This window comes from Coloeus monedula, assembly GCF_965178545.1.
Source record: "Coloeus monedula genome assembly, chromosome: 1".
Classification (NCBI taxonomy): domain Eukaryota; kingdom Metazoa; phylum Chordata; class Aves; order Passeriformes; family Corvidae; genus Coloeus; species Coloeus monedula.
In genome coordinates this window covers 69,242,226-69,263,917 of record NC_138781.1, presented here as the reverse complement: position 1 = coordinate 69,263,917, position 21,692 = coordinate 69,242,226, and the positions used below count along the sequence as shown (strand labels likewise).

The window sequence follows — 21,692 nt, the reverse complement described above, 5'->3', positions numbered from 1 at the left end:
TAGTTACTGCAAAGAAAGAGGCAGAGGGGGAAAGGCATGGGCTTTCCTTGCAGAGTGAGATATGCCTCCTTTGCAGAACAGATCATAGAACAAAATTGGTTTATTTTTGTCAGTTGAACTCTGTACTATTTGATTTGGGTGAATATGGCTATGCTAGAGAAAGTTGATGAGATCAAGCAAAGATGCTCCACTTCCTGACAGGTTGCTGGTGAGCTGCGCCGCCCACTTTGCTTCCACCAGCATCACTTTCTGCTCTGGAAGATACAAGCCCTTGGTGTTTTGCAGGCTGAGAATAAATGTGCCTTCCAGGAGGAAGGCGTGATGCCTAGTCAGGGTAACTTCCAGATGGCAAAATCCGAAGGCAGCCAGGACATGATCCTTTACCTTTCCTTTACCAGGGAGAGAAGGGGGCAAAGCTCTGCTCCCGTCACTTTGTCTTGCACATTGGGGACTAACAAAAACTCATCAGTTACCTGTGGGTTTGACCTGAGATTGGAGAGTAACGGATCTGTTAATGCTGCTTCGGCTGCGCACAGCCTGTGGGCAGGCAAGAGAATGGGGAGGAAGAGAAGGGGAACATAAAGGTCAATTTAGGCTGTAAGATGGCATCCACCCAGCTTACGCATTTGCCAAGACTAGCAAATGCAAATGGCTGACCAGTGATATGTGAGGCTTTCCTTAAACACTGGCAATTCTTTCAGTTGTCTAGTCTGCAGCTGAAAAAAGAAAAGGAAGGGACATTTATGTCCCAAAATAAAGCTGAAGAAATATCACCAAGCCTGGAGCAGATCATTAACTGCTCACGTGCATCTCTGTACTGACTAACTCATATCCTGGTAAACTGCCTGTAGCCAAAGCTGCTGGCGGCAAAATAAGCCAGTTGTGTACCATTCCAGGTGTCACTGTGCTGGCACTACAAAATTCACTACCAAGTTTCCATGGGCTGTCACCCAGCAGAGCTCCAGGCTTAGTTTGAAGTGCCCTGGAAGATGTCTTGTCCAAAATTGCAATATCATTTACATTATTGACAGAAACTGTAGGGAAAATAGAGGCAGTAAGCAAGGTCTTCACTTTGGTAAATTAGATAGTATGAGGAGAAAAAGTGTACACAAGATTGGGTCAAGCTTATGCAAGCAGATGACTAAGTTCTTTGTTTTCCTGTGAAAACTCCTGTGTCCTTACGGGGGAAATGTTTGCCACCTTTTTTGGGAATTCTGTATATCTGTGTCATTGATTTGAGGAGTTTTAGGTGATGCCTTTTCCTGGTCTTAAAATCAAGAGTCAAACACGGTTAGAAGGGAAAAAGGGATTTTACCTTGGTATTTATTTTAAGGTTCCTTAGGTGCACTACGTCCAGATGGAATCCGCCAAAATGCATACCGCAGTGCACACCCCACAAAAGATCTGGTATAACATTATAGGTCTTACTAATTAGCATATCTATCAAAGATTCCCCAGTGAGAGGCTTGAGTGAGCCCCCCTCCCTGAGGAACCTTCTCCTCGATGGCTGTATCTTAGTTTACAGAATGTGTTCTGGAGAGGACCTTGGTGTCTGGGGCACACTGATCCCTAACTATGAGGCTTCTAAAATATTTAGTCTCTTAGCTTGACAGACAAGCCCAAGAATGTAGGCAAAAAGCACTAATACAGAAGCTGTAAAAGGGTATAAAAGGGATATAAAAAAGGCAAAAAATCGTCATGGCATCATAGGAACAAAACCAACAAAGATGATGGAATTGATCATGATAGCTCAGCACCCCCTCATTTTTATTACACAGTGCTGACATAATGACACGGATAAGAGGACACCTCAATTCTTCGGGTCTTTAGAGAGCAGACGGCTCGCCTGTTTCAGTTCTGTCTCCTTTTATTGTTTTCTTCCCTTTCTGATGCTGTAACTCAGTTGTCATCTTTCGATAGCATTTTACCATCCTGATTTCTATCTGAGAACCAAGTTTAAAGTCTTTGTATATGTAAGCTTCTTGAATGCAAAGACTGGGGCAACACCAAACACTCAATAAATATCATTTCCTTGTGGGAACTTCGAAAAAACAGATAAAATGCCATCAGGCATGATGAAAGCAATACAGTGGTTTTCCTGTATTTAACAGTAATGATCTGCTCTGAGTATTTGTTGCCATCTTGATTAATATGCCTGGTTTTGATTCTTCTGTATCAAGTTACATACATCAGAAATATAATACAGAACTATTTGATAAGCCATAAAAGACCACAGATTTTCCATGTGTAAAATATGGCGGCAGTTTATAAAAATGGGGCAAGGTGTCAATGGTGGCATAGATCATGGAAGGACATGTTCTTGTTGCACTCTTATTACCAGATCACTTCAAACCACCTGATACCAACCTGGCTCAATAAGTTTGGCTTTCTGTGTCTTTTTTTTTCTTACATCCACCACCCCTATATCCTATTCTATTCTTTGGTCCCTGCCCAGGTGGGCAGCTGGATTCCATTTCTGTGGTTTTTTTCTTCTTCTCTTACTTGCTCAGAGATGTTCCTCTTAGAGGCTGATTTGCTCATTTGGATTCTTAGTTTTTTGAAACTTGCAATTTTTTAGAAGAAAATGAGATAGATGGAAGTACTTCACTTTACAACCATTATTGGAATTTCATTCATTAATGTTGTCACTGCCTGAAATACTGGGTATGTAGGGAAGAGATCAGAAGACTCAGTATTCTGCCATGTGATGTCCCTTCCTTTCTTCTCTTTTTCATTGTCTTTTCTTTTCTTTAAATATCATATCATTAAAAGCAGCAGAGTTTGTTTATGGGCTCCTTGACTGATGAGCAAAACCTATCCTGTAAATACTGTTGTATTTATAACATTTTCATTCATTGCTGCTCCCTCAGCAGAGGAGGCAGGCTTTCTACATCAATTTTTGTATTGTAAGATTTTGTTCCTTGATCTATTTCAGTAACTGGTAGTAAATGCATAGCTATTCCTTTATATCCTCTAAGATCTTGTTTGTAATCAGACAATACCAAATTTGGCTTCTTGTTCTTGGCACCTTATTCAGTCCACAATTAGCCAGAATTTAATTTCAAGAGCACAGTATAAGTATATGCAGTACCATCTTGCCAACAGTCCACCAGGATGTCTAAGATAATTTGATGTATTTGTAGTCTCTTTAATGGATCATGCCAGGTCTCACACACCATCCCAAATCCATTAGCCAAACCCCAGCATCAGGGGACTGGTGTAACTGAAGGGCAGTGCCAGAGTGTCCAGTGGTTAAGCCAGCTTTGTCTGTGTGTTTCAGTGGCTTTCTTAGAAACTGGAGGGTACTGTGATGTTTGTCATTATCTAGATGAATGCAGCAAAGCTGCAAAGGGGTGAAGTTGGGACACACTTGGAGGCCCTGTTTTTCCTTTGTGACTTTGATTTGCACGCTTCTCAGAAAATAATGATGTTCTTGCCATCCCTGTGAGGTGGAAAACTGTCCTCTTGCTGGTTTTTTGCTCTTGTGAAGTGACATGAATCTTCACTGGTCTGTTGCTTTTAGTCTCCTTGTCTCAGAAAGGATTGGGTGGAGAGGAATAAGATAATGTTTGATCATGTCACTGTCATCTCTCACTGACTTTTCTGGCTTTGGGTCGAGGTACTGAAGATGAGGCAAATCTAACAGAGCCTTTGCCTTTGGATGAGACTCTTAGATTCAAAAGATGAGTTACTTCTGTTGCTCTGAAAAACAATGAGCACATGGTATAATTTAAATCAAAGATAAAATCAGCCACTATAAAATCACCTGCTGTAGCTTCTTTGGAACCACTAGACATAGCATTCTGGCTTGGTAATGTGCAGGCTACCCTTCCTGAAACATGCCCAAAATCACTGAGCCCATCAGCCAACATTAAGCTGTGCTGTTGAAAGAGATCTCATGGGCAAGCAGTGTTCCTTCCTGAAAGAAAGCTCTGCATCCCAAGTCAGAGAAACCACAAGTAAGAGATGACCAGACCTGACTGACAGCCTCTGCATATTTCTTCTGCATAGACAGTGGAAATTTTTAAGGTTTGAAAATATGACTCAGGAATAAAAGACAAACATTTCCCCAGGCTTCCCCAATGCTTCCCCCCCCCCCCCCCCCGAAAAAAAAAATAAAATTGTGTCCAAAATGTCCAAAGAGAAGAAGAGGGCAGGTTTCTGCATATTTATGATTTGTAGTGTGATAGTCAGGACATAAACTGGGGTGAGAGACCTGCAGGCTCCAAGTCCTTGGTTTGCATAACCTGGTTTGTTATTGCTGTGCCCATTTCTTTGCCCCTAACCAGGAGAGGTATTCAGTCTCCGTGACTTACTAAACCTCCGAATCCCAAGGGTTGCAATTTAGGATGTACAGCCTCTTGTGCAGGGAGAGCCCAGCATATCTATTGATTGGGTCATTTTGAAAAGGATGTAAGGCGTACTTCAAATCTTCCCTTTCCTTCCTCCTGCCCAGGGCTGTGTAGCCCAAGGCTAGGATGACAAGTTTAGTGCTGCAGTTCAGTAGACACCCTCCCCTATGACTACTTAGGAGAAGGATCTTTCCCTCTGCCATCTTTTGCATGACATCTTTCAGGCCATTAGTCTAATGGCTTTGTGCAATAGAAGTGCAGGGAATAAAATTAAAATGGATCCAATTGTTTAATTTATCTTGGGAGATTTAGGTAGCAGAGAATGATTTTTATTTCACCTTGCCTCCTAAGAGAAGTTGATTATATGTTTGAAAAAACAGAGACTACTGGTATTTTAAATCTTCTGGAAGCACAGAAGTGTAATCATGGAAATACTGAGACTATCAAGTCATTGCAAGAAACGAGAGTCTAAGTTTTGTTAGAAATTTGAGAACTATTTTTTGTCTTCAGTTGTAGGCTAAGGGATGTTCAGCTGCAACACAGTTAGTGTTATCTTGGTGTTAGTTATCCTTTTAATACAGACTCAAGAATAAGCAGATAGAAATGTTGGTAAGCAGACTTGAATGTATTGGAGATCTTAGGATAAATAATTAGAATACTCATTAACTACATTCTCACAAATGAGCCTGGCCTCAAAATGTCACTGTGGTCTATTGCATCCACAGTCTTATGTATTAGCAAGTTTCTACAAAGTATTGATGATCCATATATTCACATCTGTATGGACTGTAGACATGGTCCTTATGTCCATGTCATAAGGATTATGGCACCACCTTTATCTCTCTTCACCTATGCACTGGGTGCAGTTACTTTGACATTTCCAATATTCTGATACTATCTGAAACTGTATGTGTGCAGCTCCAGTGTTATTTTTAACATGGAGACTCTTATCAACCTTGCTTTTGGTAAAGGAAGTAAATAAATAAAATAAATAGAAATGTTACTTCTACTGTATCATCTGAAATTGAACTCATATAAAGAGTATGTGTGTCATGCTGCTGTAGTGCTTTATAGAATCTTTCCCATTTTACTTTCCAAGCTGCTTAAAATGTCAACACTGATAAAACTTCAGATGCACAGACTGGACAGTCAGCAGTGTAAGTGCACAGACATGTGGATGGATGGATGGATGGATGGATGGATGGATGGATGGATGGATGGATGGATGGATGGATGGATGGGTGGGTGGATGGATGGATGGACGGACAGTGGAAGCTATTTGAACCCATACACCAGCAAAACAGGATGCTTTCCTTATGCTAGCACACTGGTTTTATTGGATAAATAGTTTTGAAATTTGGGTTCACCCTGAAGGGAAAGCCAGGTGCAGCGAGTTATGTGGAACTTCACCTGTTTGAATCTGAATTGCACCCTGTTGAGAAATAGAAGAGTGAGATGAGTAAAGCTTTCATTAATATTCACAGCCCCAAAATAATTGTCTGCAGGTTTATAGTCATGAAGGTGAGAAGTTGTCTTCCAGTGATCTGCTGTGGCACTTAAGACAGAATGTGCTGTCTGCTCCAGCATCTGAATAGAGAAGAGCAATTTCTGACTGTGTGCTCTCTGTAGCTGCCAAACTTGAGCTCCTCTAGCAGCCATTGAAGAGAATTAGACATGATACCTAAACGGTAAAGAAAGGAGGGACTCATGAGCCTCAGCTGTGTAGCTTCTTCTCCATCAAAGTCCACTCCCTAAGTCACATAAGCAAGCTAGAACTTGGGAGGTGTTTCCTTTTCTCTTTCTTGTGTGTCTCATTTAAACAAGGACAGCATTTTCCCTGCATTATTTGCCTCTAGTTGCTAATGTGTGCTTGGTTTTCTATGTGTTTTTGTCATCTGAGTCAAATGCCATTTTCCCTGTGAACTCAGTGTGCTCGTGCTGAGCATAGAAATCCATGAGCCTAAAAGAAAATAGGGAGATCGTGTAGTTCCAGTGAACTGATGCTTCTTTCTCTTATTCATCTCAAGTTGGCAGAACAGCCAGTTCACGAAACAGCAAGACAGGCATCAGTTCATTAATACATTTGCTGGCATTGCATAGAGGCTCAAGAAGGACCCTTTTTGGTGATATTTTTCTTTAGGGTTGTTTTCATTTGTTTTTCATTTTGTCAGCCTTTTTTGGCCATTGGGCCCAGTGAGATAATTAAATTTTGAAAAAATACAGGCCTATATAAAGATGGGCATTACTTGTAGAATTCAGCAGCTCTGAGCTAGTGCAGCTGCTCCCTGTGCTTACCAAGCAAACTGTGTTCTTCACCTGCTATGATTAATTTATTTCAGATTTTTGCATTATTATTGCATGTAGACCAGGTATGGGGAATTGTAAGAGAGAATTGGGTTGTGAGCTGTAAAACCTGCCTGCAGAGGCACATGGCAGCACAAAGCAGCACATGGTGGCACACAGACTTGTCTCCACCAGACCCTGGGGGGAGGAGGTGTCACTTGGCAGACCCCTACGGAGAGGAGCCTGCCGGGAGCTGACAGACAGGTGAGCAGTGAGTGATCATCCCATAGAAGGACATTTAGGAAGTGTGTTGTTGATGTGGTAACACGGGATGGGTATTGCCATATAAGGAAATACTGTGCCTTAGAAAAGTGTATAAAACCAACTCATTCCTTTGAATAAATGATTCAGATTCCCTGCCAGTCTGGGTCCGTCATTCAATCGCCAACAACCAGGTTCCATTTTTATATGTTTGTGTATTAGTACATGCAGTCATACACCTGTTTTGTTTCTTGTTTCCTCCCTTTTTAACAAAATGCTTGGGAAGTGTTTCATTCTGAACACCACCATAAGCCTTTTAAAACTTGGTGTACTCAGCCAGATGTCGTGGTTCAAGACAGTCTCTGACTTGTGAATTCAAACAAAATGCTGTTTAACTAAAGAGATTTTTGAACATTAGGTTTGTGGGGTAAATACTCCAGCTCAGTTGGAAGAGCATATGACATTTGACTTTGACAGAAAAGGATTTGTTATACTTGTAGGATGTCGTGTGGATACTTCTCCTAAAAGAGAACAGTACTTAAAACTGAGAACCTGTTCCCCATAGATTGTATAGAAAGAGGCAGTTTATATTGTCAAGAAATGCTCAGAAAGGCTTATGTTGTAGTTGTTATGGTTTGTTGTTTTGGTTTTGTGGTTTGTCTTTTTTTTATCATCTGCTTGGTAGCAGAATCTTGATGACTTTGAAAGGAAACTTTCAGCATGTAGGCAAGACAGATTTCATCAGTTTGTTGCTTTGTCCAGTGCCAGCAGCAAAGGGGTGAAAAAAGATCACTTTGTTTTAATTATAAGAAATGTCAGGGTTTGATTGAATTTCATCCTACTTCTGGATTGAAGTGAAACCTTGTGCAGATGCCTATCACAGTTACCTTCATGATGTTGAAAATGAACTTTGCTGCCAATTTCATGGCCAAGTGACTCTGTATAGGCACATCCCAGTGCGCTGCTGGAGTGTTCTGCTTGCATTTGCAGCTCACAACATGCCTCTGGTTCCTCTCTCAAACACCACAGAAAGGCATTGTTCCCATCAATACAGTGGAAAGCCCTCAGTCACACACCATATTGTAATGTTTTCTCTGCTGACTTTTTTTTCTTAAGGTAAATTTTAGCATTCTGGAAAGGACCCTTTAGCAGCTTTGGCCAGTCACTAGATGGCTTGGGTAAGGTAATTTGACCCCTTGTGACCTTTGTCATTCACTGTGCTACAATCAGGATTTCATTCATTTCTTTCTGCTAGCATTATTTCAGAGCATAAAGCATCTGGAAGTATTTCAGAGCTTTTTCTGTGATCATGTTTTCTTGGTTCCCTGTAGTACCCTTTTCCTTAGCTCTGATCTAAACCCGTTCTCATTTTTTGAGCTATTTCTGCTTGCTGGACTTGGAATAATTCATGAGCTTGAAGGTACGTGCAGATACGTGCATAGATCCTTCCCTTGCCTGTAACATTCCTTACACAGATACACCAGTTTGATTACCTGATGGGCTCCATCTTTTTTCAAGGCAGCAGCCGCTTTTTAGAAACCAGAGATTTCCTCTAAATCTGTTGAGCAAGAGCAATATCCTGCAGAGCTCAGCAACCATGAGATACCCTAGAACTTAAAGCTAAAAAAGACAGTGGAAAAAAAAGTGAAATCATAGCTATGAAAGCCATACAGAAAAACTCAGTTGTGTTTTAGCCAGCAAGTTTCCATGCTTTATTCATGACCTTAACAGAATCATGGATATTATTGTCCCCTTTGAGTTTCATCTTTGAAACTCAAGCCTGTACTATAAGGACCTAAAGAGACATTTCACCACAGCCAAGGGTCTAAACTAACTATCATTTTAATAAACAAAAAAGTTCTCATTGTAATGACAATCAGCAAAGACCATATGTAGCTGCACTTAGGTACTCAAAGCAAAAGTATTTAGTACTTATTGTAAATTCCTGAACATGGATACAGACTGTCTCTTTTCAGAGTCCAATGAAACATATTTTTTTGCTAGGCTGTTACTGAGGGAGATTTTTAAACTCGTATTTATACTCATTATCAATGTGCCATTTGGTATAATTACTCCTTTCCTCTTGGCCAACTTCCTATCAACTTCTTTAAAGAACAGAAATAGAAGTTTATTTTTCCTAAGGGAAGGAATACAGAGTTTACAAGGGAATGGTTTGAACTTTCTAGCTCTTAATTTTTTCCTTTTCTCCCAGCCATTACAGTAATTAAAAACTCAATTTTTTATCTTTATTTTGATAGTGGTGAGATAGTACCATTGTTTTTAGGAAGTTTAATGTTTGTAATGCCCTTTTCTGAATAAGATTACTTTTAATAAGAGGACACACCTCTCTCAAATTTCTGAAAAATATAAAGATATGCCTTCTAAAACACACATATCTAGTAAAATTAAGTTAAAATATTGGATATTCCTACTTAGGAGAATGTCAAAAGGAAAAGATCAGAAATTATTTGGTCTATCAGAAATTCCCTAAGAAATTTAGAAGCATTCAAATATTTTTTTCTGGGATTTCTCAAAATAAACAGCTAGCCTTTTGCACTAGTGGTTTATTTTTAGAAGGGTGGAGAACTTTCCTGATTCCCAGTGAGGACTGGTAAAGCCAAGGTGCTCTGCTATGTAAGCAACTGTGTCTTCCTCTGTCTACATGGCAATTAGGAAAATTGTCCCCCTCTAACAGAAGCCTAGCAAAATGTGAGCAACAAACCCATGGGCTTCCGTGGACTGGATCCTTTTCTTGGATTACTTTTGTATTTTGCAGCTGAGCAGAATTTGCAATGCAGGCTGGTATAAGAGAGAAATCCAGCCATGAAAATGTAATCATTACCGGCTCCTTCAAGAAGACAGCTTCAATCACTATCAAGCTAAAACAAGCATAGGAAAAATGTTATGCACTGTTTCTTCATCAGGATATATTTAGAAGTTGAAGGTACCTGGGCCTCAATTCTGTATTTTCTTGTTGAATGGGTTAAAGATTTGCTGAGAGGAAGACAGCTTCTCTGTTGTCCTTAGCTTTGGCTTTCAGGAAGAACTTGAACTGTGATGGATGAGACTTAACTCTAGTTGATGAGTTTGGGTATGACTGAAAGACAAATTAGATTGCTTAACAACAGAAGTGTCTGCAGGGATCAATCTAGGACTCCTGAGCTATGGTGCCTAGTCCTGTTCACACGTATCATTGGTTTCACCCCAGCCAGCAACTAAGCCCCAGACAGTCACTCACTCACTCTCCTGCAGCGGGATCACAGAGAGAGAAGAGTGAGAAAACTTGTGATTTGAGATCAAGGCAGTTAAATAGGTAAAGCAGAAGCTGCATGCAGAAGCAAAGCCAAATAAAGAATTCCATGGACAGGAAGGTGTTCAGCCACCCCCAGAAAGGAGAGCCCCATCACGATAACCTGGGAAGACAAACACCATCACTCCAAACATCTCCCCCTGCCTCCTTCTTCCCTCAGCTTTATATGCTGACCATGACACTGTATGGTCTGGAATACCCCTTGTGTCAGGATTGGCTGTCCTTGCCGTGTCCCCGCCCAGCATCTTGTGTATCCCCAGCCTCCTTGCTGCTGCAACCGTGGGAGGAGCAGAAAAGGCCTTGACACTGTACAAGCCCTGCTCAGCAGTAGCAAAAGCATCCCTGTGTTATCAACACTGTTCTCAGTGTTGTTAACAAATCTAAAGCCTAGCTCCATACGAGCTTCTGTGAAGAAAATTAACTCTATCCCAGCCCAAACCAGCTCAACATGTATTCGAGGAGTTACTGATGTTCCAGTGGTTGATGCCCACTTCTAAGGTGAGAGTCACAAACCCCACAGCAACTGTTTTGCCTGGTAGCATTTCATTTGTTTAATACAGTGTTAGAGCCTTGAATTGCAGTAGTTCTGTGGGTATGCCCAGCCTTCTCCTCTGAATTTTTTGGTGTTGTGAGATTTAATCTCCTTCTTGGCAAAATACCTTTTAAGGAGGTTTGAAGAGTAATGTTTTTCTGGTGCTCTCTGCTAGGCGAGCTTTTAGTGTGGCAGTGTGATTACCTTGGAGTCAATGCCCTAGATGGGAAATCCTGCTTGTAGCTGACATTTACACCAGAACATGAGTTTTTTATGGCAGTTCTTCACAGGCTGAAACATGGATCCCTCTCACTGGGTGCCCAGCAAGCTCTGCTCACAAGGTTCCATCTACCTGTCCATCCTCTCCTGCTTTTGCTTTCTGGGGAAAGGATGTAGGAGACAGCACCTCACCTCTCTCATCTCTCCCCTCATGCCTCAAAGAGAAGATCCCCTACCAGAAGTGAAAAAAAGGGACAGTGAGAAGCAGTATCTTCACTCCCCTTTATTCTCCTTTGTACAGAACTGGACAGGATCAGGCTCTCAACAAATCACAGCTGTGAACAGTAGTTTCTTTCAATCCATAAGTGTAGCAGTAAAGAACCCACAGTAAAGCCCAGGAATAGTGTTGGAAGAACAGTGTTTGTGCTGGCAGGTCAGTGCCCTAACTATCACTAATGCTTTCTTTCAGACCCAGTAGCTCTTGAATTCTTTAAAATAACAGTTTTAGTAGGATAGATGTGCACCTTCATCCATCATGGTATGAAGTAGTAGTAGTGTTCCCAGGGAAAATGGGAGATGTGGGCTTAAGCCTTTTCAAGGGGAAGATGACAGTGACCCCATGATTCTCCTTTCTCCCAAGTAAGTTCTCTACCTGCTTTAACAGAAAAGTCCTTGCATCTCATCTTACTTCCTCTGCTTTCTTAAAAGCACAAACTGTGCATCTCCTCCCTTCTTGCCAATTAGGAAGGGTAAAATATCCCTTCCTTTCGAGCTGAAGTTTTTTACTGGAGCAATTCCTGGTACCTATGGAACTGTAGCCCCAAGAACAGTGTGATATCTCTTTTGCTTTTGCTGGCCCTGTTCTTCTCTTGGTTGGTTTTTGGATGTGTTCCACTTGTAGTGACTGCTCTGAGTCCTATTTTAGAGCTACAGAGTCTCCAGATACTGTGTGTGATGCCCAAGACAGACCTGTGCTGTCTGCTTCGGTGTCTGGGCACAGGACAGTGATGAGCTACAGTACTGTTTATTTGATTTAGCCTTGAATCTGTATGAAATAAATGCATAAGAGATGGAAAACCTGGTAAGTAATAAGAGCAATAAAGGAAACAAAACAGCTGATATCAAAGAAATTTAAAAATCTTTATTTTCTGTATTTGCAGGGTTTATAGGAAGAGATTATATGGCTGTTGGTGACATAACCTGATAAATTTCTTTTGTTGCAAGTGAAAATCTTATGTACTATCTTATGATACAGAAAATACTCGGTGTTTTGAGAGAATTCATATCAATAAAGACATATTTAGAGTGATGCATTCAGTGCAGTGTAGTTGGCAGAGGTTAAAAAAATGGCTTTCAGATTGCAATTAGCATGAATAATTTACGTTTTACGTCAAAATGGGGATGAGTTGAAAGCAGGGTCCTAGAGGGATTAGACTTCCAAAACTATTCTCTGCACTTCTGTGCCAACAAGAAAAATAAATAGACTGAGATAGAGGGATTGTAGCTGAGAGCAGAGCTTTACCATGGTGTGGTACCTGTGCTGAAACAGGCAAGGTTAAGAGATGAGAGACTCCGCTTATGGACACAACGCAAAGTGCTGCACACCTGGGGAGCAGGAATAATTGGCAGGGGTTTGGAACATGTGAGTGCTGCTTAGCATGCAAAGGAAAGCTACTGACAGGCTCTTCATGGCTCATAAAACCACTATGCCAACTCACTGCCACTGCAAATGCACACATCCAGTGGGAGCTGTTCTCCACCAAATAGGTAATCATCCTCGTTTGGCAAGACTGCATTTAGACTGCAGCGTGCCATGCCTTGTCTTTCATTGGAAAACAGACCTTTGTGAAGTTAGGAAAAGTTTAAATGGGCAATTCACATAGTAAAGGCAAGGCTGATGGAAATTAATTCCAGGTGCAAAAGGAAATTAAAGGGAAATAACTGAACATAATAGAAGAACAGAAAATAAACAATTTTCCTGAAAGAAAAACAAGGTGGTTTTTTAATTGAAAGTTTTCCCATTCGGGTAAAGAGTAGACATAAGTGCTCAGCAATTAGAGAAGTTGTTCAGGTTTCCTGTCATTTCAAGAAGACATATGGTGTGTCTGCATCTTGTGTTGAACAAAGCTGCTAAAATAAGGTCCATGCAGTCTGAAGTGAAGGATATTTGGGGAGCAAGTTCAAAAGAAACCCTGCAAGAGGAGTTTGTTGGAAACTGATCTGCAGGATAAAGACTGGTTCAATGTGGATTGGCAATGAGTAATATTATGTTAGGGGTATTTATTTATATAGAGTTCTTGTCATTAAATAATATAGCACATTTAGTTAATTGCATCTTTAGGTCCAAGATAATTTTCAGCCTGTTACTACAGATTTGTGCAAATACCACAGAAAGCATGAAGTAGCCATTGGTGCTTCCTAGGAAGACTTAAAATCGAACTTCATGAAGTAAATTGCCTGTTAAGATCATCATGTGTCTGATTAAGAAAAATTAGTGTTAAGAAAAGGTCTGAGAGAGAACTTTGTGTGATTACCAGTGAGGAAGGTAATATTAAAAACCACCAGTGGGATGGGTGGGCTTCAGCCTTCAGCAATGAAACTGCTTTTTGTACCCAAATGCAGTAATAGTGGGTTTTTTCTAAAATGGAAGCTGGGTATTATGGAAGCCACTATTATGTATCAGCAACATTCAAAGATTAAGTGATTCCCAGACAGTGGTAAGAATGATAAAACTGGCTGTCATTCTCCAGGAATACTTTCTAAGTTATGTTGCCTTTGGGAGGGCCTTTGATCTGTGTGCTATGCTTCTCAAATCCAAAAAGTAGGCGACCCCTATGTTGTCTCTTACTGGACTTTCTGGAAATTAACACCCTACTGAAAGATGTGGGAGAATCATAAGAACATACAGAACAGGTCCAAGATGGCCTGGCCTCTTTTTTTCTTCGTAGTGTATTTCAAAGAAGTAAAATTTTTTTCATATTACTTGGATGCAAAGTACTTCAGTTTGTGGTGGGTTTTTTTCATTAAAACCTCAAGTCTTGCTTAAGCCTTATATAAAGTCTATATGGACTTCAAGAGTATTAAGAACTACAGTAAAATCTTGAGAGCTGTCTCACAGCCAAGCAGTCTATGAAAAACTCTCAGGTTTGGTTTCCCCATTGTTAACTCTGGAATGACAGCTTGGACAGAAGACGGGGGGGGGGCTGGGGAGTGCATCACCCTCTTGCCATAAGTGCAGGTCCCAGTATTTCTTTGTGTCTCAGAAAGATCTCTCAGATCCTGGAAAAATATCAGAACAAGTTCCCAAAAGCACTGAGTATCAGCAGCAACTGTAACACATAAACATCACATTTGTGGCACCGGTGTCAAGATGAGATCTCAGCAGTGTGACTACAGGTACTAATGCACACGGCAGTTCCCTCTCCCAGTTCAGCAGACTGATCAGGCTGGGACTGCTGGGACTGCTTTTCTCTTTGAAGGCAAAAGAGATAGAAAAAGAGTGCAAGGTCTGGGTTACTTTCCATTCCTGCAAGTACCAGCTTTTTTGGGAACAGCAAAGGTGTGAAATCAGCCTACGGAGCCTGCTGTCAGCAGTGGGTGTCGCAGCCCACAGCCAGTCAGTAGTCATTATGAGCCAAAAAGGCAGAGAAATCCGGCCAACTTGAGCAAAAGATGCAGCAGCAGAGAGGAGCACAGAATTCTGGCATTTACTTCTTGCATTGTGGTCTGCTTTTATTCTTGCTGTATTAAAACTGTCATGGCTTTATGCTAATGTGGTTTATTCCTAGCCAGTGATTATTATGCTTTGAATTAGCAGTGCTCTTGAGAGCATTTCTCATGAAAAAAAATCATGTCCTTCTGAGAACTGCGAATGAGAAGGAAAAAGAGCTGTTACTTGCATTAGCTTGGAACTGTGTGTGTTTGGAGAGGATGAAGGAGAGAGGCCACTTTCATGACTGATGCCAGGCACTGCAGGACTCTGAGGCCACAGATTGGTGTGTGAGACATTACTGAAATTCAGGGAAGAGCAGTCAAAATATGGGAATGGTTTTTACACTGTGTTTGGCTTTCAGTGAACCCACCCTTTGGGTAAATTCTTTTTGACTCTAATGTTAGTTTTGCCTGACTGTAAATCCATACTCATTTACCCTGAGTGGGAAAAGCTTCCCCAGGGGCATGAGAGCGCAGCTGTTGTGGGACAGAGCTGTGTGTGTATGTTGTGAAAGGAGAGTGTCTTTAAGGGGTGTCAGTTCTCCAGGGAATGGCCTCAGAAATACCAGTTAGGACCAGCTATCAAAGAGAAGTTGTTGCAGCTCTGAGATTTAGTAACTAAGGCACCTGGGTAGCAGAGATCTTGGCTCAGTGATGGGGAAAAGGGGAGAGGGTGAGCAGCAAGAGGAACTTCAATATGTTTCAGCTGTAGGTTTCTCAGCAGGAAGCCTAATTCAGCAGCAGCAGTAGTGTGTCATTCCCAGTTTGCTCAGTGGGCCACTTCCTGTATCCCCCAAATAAGGCAGCAAAGACAATACCAGCCCATTACTTTTAGCTGCATCTCTAAAACATCACAGCACTGGAACACAGTGGGATCTTACATGCTTGAACTAGAGGCATCTTAAAAATGGAGGAAGGGGAAAAGGTGTGGTCCCTTTGGGTCTGCATATAGAGGGCAATGGTCTGTACCTTGTGCTGGTCTTCAAGGCCCAGCAGGTTCCAGTGAAATCAGAAAGGATAAGGAAATTTCTGATTTCCTCTTCTTTTTACCCATATGGTTTATTCAGCATAACCAGGCAATTCCCAGTCTTGATACAGCATGTCCAGCCCCTGCACAGGACAGAGCCTTGTAATGGGTTCTTTGGATAAGAAGGTATTTCTCCAGGCAGTCAGGCACAAAGAGCTGGAACAGAATGAAGTGCTTTGGCCAGATTATCTTTTATTCCCTCTGCTTTAAATTGAAAAGAGATGTTCTCAGAAAGGTCTGTCTTTCTCTCCATTACCCCAAAGAATAGCAGTTTTTAACCATTCCTACTGCAACAGCTGGGTTCACTCTATCTTGCTGGCTAGCTTTTTCTTCTTCAGAAAGAAGTTACAGGCAGCTGTATCTGGCATTGATATTTTACAGGAAAAAGGATCGTGTTGCATGTTAACATTCAAAACAAACAGAAAAGCAATAACAAAATAACCAACCTTCTTGCAAAAACCTGAGGGACTCAAATAGTAGTTCAGTTGGAGTTCTGATAATGAAACCTCCTTTGTGTTAGAAATGCGTCTCTGGCTGTTCCCATGAAAACCAACCTAAATTTGGCTCACTTAAAGCCTCGAAAAAAATTCCATTGATATACATAAGAATTTGCCAGCCAAAATCTCTGGTGATTCTGTCAGTGTGGAGTGGGCGTGCTCATCCCTTCAAAGCAGTGTTCTTGCGGATGTTCCTGAGCCCCTGTTCATGCCTGAGGTTAATACTTAATGTACTAGAGGTGAATAGAAACACCAGTCTGTTGTCTTCAGAGCAGGAGAGGTGACAATCTGCATCCTGTCTTTATGAATCCAGACTGTGTGTGCAAACCACTCAAGTCAGTGTTAGTGGCAGTGTCACATTACAACACAAGCCCGGGAAATGGTATCCCTTTAAACAAAAAAACAAAAAACAAACAACAACAACAAAAAAGGCAATAACTTAAAAAAAAAAACACAAAAAAACCCCAAAAAAACCCCAACCACAAACCCTCCTCCTGTATGCTGACTGAACTATGCAGATGTTTTTTTTAGGGAGCTGCATGCTTCAGTCCAGGGCAGGGAGACCCTCTTGCATCCCTGGCAGCTGCCGCACAGAGACAACCTCTCTTGTGGACTGCTGGTACCTTCTCTCTGTTGGTGTTTTCTTTGTGGTCCTGGCATTCCTCTCTCCATGCATCCTCATCTCCGTGCATAATATCACAGGGATATTATTTCCCAAAACTATCAGCATAAATTTTTCCTTGCAAATGTGAGATGGGGAGGACCATGCAGTATAATTGCACCAAGTGACCATCCCCAGACTTCTCTTGTTCTCATCAGGTAGGAAGGGTAATTTAAATTCTTCAGATTTTTTTTTCAGTATTGAGACTATTATGATGTATTGCAGGGCAAAGGTTGCAGAAAACTGAAATCTTAAGAACAGAAGCTCAGTGAAAACCTCTATCCCCTTCAAGGGAATTCAACCCTAAGTGTGGACAGTATTAAAACCCAAAATTAAAAGTTTAAATATTAAAAGCTAAGCATAAGAATTGGAGGGCAGTGAGTGGGCAGAAAAATGGGACTAGACTTGGGCCCCTTACTACGAGAAAGACACTGAGGTGCTGGAGAAGGGCTGGTAAAGGTTCTGGAACACAGGTCTCATCATGAGTACCTCAGGCAGCCTGGAGAAAAAGAGGCTATGGGGGGACCTTATTGCTCTCTAGAGCTGCCTGAAAGGTGGGTGTAGCCAGGTGGGGATCGGCCTCTTCTCCCAAGTAACCAGTGGCAGGACTAGAGGAAATGGCCTCAAGTGGCACCAATGGAGCTTTTAGATTGCATATTAGGACAAATTTCTTCATGGAAAGGGTTGTAAAGCATTGGAACAGGCTGCCAGGGAAGTGGTGCAGCCACCATCTTTGGAAGGATTTAAAAGATATGTAGATGTGGCACTTGGGGATGTGGTTTAGGGGTGGACTTGGCAGTGCTGGGTTAATGGTTGGACCCGATCTTAGAGGTCTTTTTCACCCTGAACAATTCTATGATTCTGTGATTTTTTAACACCCTCTCTCTTACTAGGAAGTTCCTAATGTAGCTCCTTTTTGTAACCCAGGCAATTTTAATGGACACGGTAATGGTACCAAAGGGTCATTATTTATCAGGGTCTTTGCTCTTAATAAATATTAATTAAAGGAAATGTCTCTTTCCATTCCAATTAAAAAAAAACCCAAACCCTTGTAATATTTCTTTTAAATCATATTGTATCCTTTTTTTTGAGCTTTCTCTTCCCCAGTCTCTATCACACCTCCCCAGGAGTGGCTGATGGCTGAACTGCCAGCTATCTAGAGCAATGTAGAACAATTTGTTAAAAATTATAACTTTTATAACATAATAATCCATATTCCTGTTGAATCTTGTTGTTACTACTGTTCTTTACAGTAGATTAACAATTTCACTGAAAGAAAAGGAAATAATGTTAAAATAATAAGGACTACTTATTCCCTTTGTTATGGTTCTCTGTGTCCATGAAAAATTTTGGCCATCTGTGTGGTTTTCTGATAACTTATTAAAGCATTTATTTCACTTCCCACCTTCCTTGTTTTTTTCTCTTCTTCTTGCTGAAATTACAGCTGAAGAGGTGGAAAGACTGGCTGCAATGCGTTCAGATTCTCTAGTACCTGGGACTCACACGCCTCCAATCAGAAGAAGAAGCAAATTTGCCACTCTTGGGAGACTTTTTAAGCCGTGGAAATGGAGGAAGAAGAAGAGTGAAAAATTTAAGCACACTTCAGCAGGTAACTGTTGCGTTGGGGCCGGTTTATTAATCTGGAACTTTTTGTTCATCAAGGCTGACCATTTGTAATACAGCCTCAGTTTACATCTATTTCAACAGTTGGAGCTTGGCTTGGAGAGATTCATCAGATTCTAAATGGAGATCTTCAACTTTGTTACCAATGTTTTCTTTAAAAAAACCCAAAGCAACACAGTGGGTGCACTACAACTAAAGCAGCAGCTCACCAAAGCTGTATTTTCAAGTTCTGCTACTAGAGCTAGAGCGTAACCCAGAAGAAATCTTTGAATATTGATTCAGCAGATTATGAATAAAGGAAAAAGCAATATGAAAAGATAATACTAGTGGTCGATTTAGCCACATTTAAGTTCCTGTGAGTGCTAATAGAGGAGTGAGAAAAATACAGGATGAAGAAGTTGACATTGTGTTGAAAAACTTGCATAACCAGAAATTATTCGTTCCATTGGGCAGGAATGATGTGTCACTTGTTTTTTGGAGAAAACCAAATCTCAGTTCCTGCCACACCCATCCTTCTGCCATTGCTTTCTCACACTCCTAGTTCAAAACCCTTTGTAATTATGGAAAACTGTAAAAAAGTGGGTTTATATTGTAAATTGGTCTGAGCAAGAATCCCAGATCCAGGCACTCATGCATGTGGTGAAAGCTTTGTGATCTATTTAGAAGGTTTCTTTTCTTTGTTCTTTCATGATGGCAAATAATTACTACATGTGGTTCTGCAAGTCTTTAGCCTGGATTATCTGTGAGAAAACATGAAGTTTCTCTGGATTTCTTATTGTTCTCACTAGAAGTAGAAAGAAAGCAGTAGGTATCTTGTTCCTTCAAGTGCCAGAAGAGGCTTGAGTTACCACCTAGTTGCTTTTCTGCCCTGTGTATTGCACAGTGGAAGCTTTTAGGCAGTACTTGGGTGTAACTGTGGCACCCCAAATCCTGTACTCCTGAAAATGGCCCACAGTTGGGTGAGACATCTCATTTAACTAAGTGTGAATTCTTGAATGAGATTAAATGCAGAATAAGTGTTTCCAGTGTTTGTACCTGAATGAGTACTTTACTGTGTGCTGTTTAAGCTGCTTTCTGATTCGTCAGCCAAAAACTAATGAACTGGAATAGATGGCTATATTACTCTGAGTGATGATCATATTTTTTGACTTGACAGCTGAGAAGCTATTGTCATGAAAAGTGACATGTTTCTGCAAAACAAAAGACTTGTCTTTCATGTTCTGCATCAGTCATAACCAGAGTGTAGTGTAGCAGGATTTCCATAAAAACCATGTAGCTCTTAGGGATATGTGCACACTGGGGGGACAACTACTTTGAATCTAGTTTAAGTGTGCTGGCTTAGTTGGTTACAACTAGGAGAATAACCATGGCTGTTGAGGAGGTACCATGGGTTGCCAAAGCCTGCCTACTGATGATTTTTGTGGTTTCTCCAGCTCCATGAGGTGAGACTAAGCTGCTTACTGCTGGGGTTAGACTGACTAGTTTGAAGCTGGATTGAATATGGCTCCATAGTCTGCTCTGGGCATTACAAGAAGTATTGCTTAGATTTGCCCCATTACCAAAATATTTGGAAAGTACACAATGATTAAAACCAGACTGAAAACATGTATTTTCTCTTCTCAGAGGAATAGGAAGTTTTACCAGACATGCCAGCATATCTTCTCCCCTGGTAAGAGGGAGTTCCGTGTCTGAAAAACTAATTTAAAAGATGGGTCTCCAGGAACATTTGTCAGTCGCAGTACTGGATTTGATCTCAGTTGAATCCAAAACTTTTTTTTTTTTTTTTTTTTTTAATTTTCAATTCTAGTAAGTTAACAGTATCCTGCAGCTGCTCTGCAAAATTGGTACTCCTGTCAGCTCCCGCCGCTACTAAATGCAGCAAAATTGACAAGAATGTCAAATTTGCTGAGCACCCTGTGGAAGTCAGAGATAGAGATTTACTTCTGAACTGTGCAAGAGCTGGGACCTCACAGTTTCCATCATCCCCAGCCCTGGGGAACAGGAGTCCACCAGCATCCTACAAGACCCCCGAGCAATTAAGAAGCATTGGTTGAACCTTGGGTGTGTAGTACAAAAGATTTGACACATGGAAAACTAACATTTTTCTGCCAGCATTTCCATGACCTCTTGTCCAATACGTCTGATCTCACTGAGAAAATATATTTAATTTTTATAATAAATGAAAGGACAAGCTAGTGGGATGGCATAATGAGAGCCAGCATGAAACTTCATAATACAGGCTTATTTTCTTCTAGTGCACTGATAAATGTGACACTTGGAAAAAAAACCCATTCCCATTAGTGTCCTACAGGCATGCACCCAAGCTTTCCCACCTGCACAGAACATCAGTAATTATCAAAAAATAAATAGTAATATAAGTATTTTATTAGGCTCTTACTTGCTGCAACAATGGATTCCATTATTTTTAATGTCAAAAGTAGTAAGGGTCAAAACATATGGCCTAATCTGATGAAATTTCCTTTGAAATTAATGGGAGGTTCTTCTCTGGGAGAGGACAGGAAGAAAGAGTCACGCTGATACATAAGGTTGAAAGGTTGCCTTTTTCTTGGTATTTCCAAGTGCTAACATTTTGTATCCATATCTTTATCAGACGAAAAGCTCTGCTTATTTATTCAGATATGAATGTTTTAAAATACAATTCAGCAGTCAATGGGCAAAAAAACCTTTTAGGTAATAGGAGAAGTTATTTTCTGACACCTGGTAGTTACATAAGATGAGACAGACAATAAATACATAATTTGATTGATGGAGGACCTCAATGTTATGCTTATTATATATGAGTCCTCTTAGCACATCAATACTCAAATTGTGATATTTGAGCATAACAAGTCCCCCATCCTCCATCTTTGTTACTGGATTGTCACTGACAAGCAGAAGGTGAAAAGGATGTTTGTGTTTCATAGAGTTTATATGTTACATTGATTTTGGTATCTCTGTAGTGACTATGCAGAAGTGTCAAAAGTCTGACAGTGCCTTGGTGCTGACTTAGGACGAAGGTAAGAGTCTTGGGTTTTGATGCAGACATCTCATGCCTTTGCCTTGCAGCTGGCCTGTCTGTGAGATCATCATTAGGTATTTTGTAAAGCAGCCAGAGCATGTAGAAAAGATTATGGATAGGGTGATCTGTTTGCAGATGGGAAGCGCCAGATGAGCCGTGGGGTTTGATCAGAGCAACCTCTTCCGCTGCAAGGTGGT

The 21,692-nt window shown here is 40.9% G+C and overlaps 1 protein-coding gene across 3 annotated transcripts in view; it reads left to right on the top strand.

Moving 5' to 3' along the window:
• The window catches only part of PHACTR1 (phosphatase and actin regulator 1), a gene marked incomplete at both ends in the record, with an annotated part of 297,725 nt that overhangs the window by 162,555 nt on the left and 113,478 nt on the right, over positions 1-21,692 (top strand). For all 3 annotated transcript variants that reach the window (XM_082280607.1, XM_082280608.1, XM_082280609.1), the window contains one exon: positions 18,298-18,462. In XM_082280607.1, the coding sequence (XP_082136733.1) occupies positions 18,298-18,462 (165 nt within the window). The remainder of the gene's footprint in view (positions 1-18,297; positions 18,463-21,692) is intronic.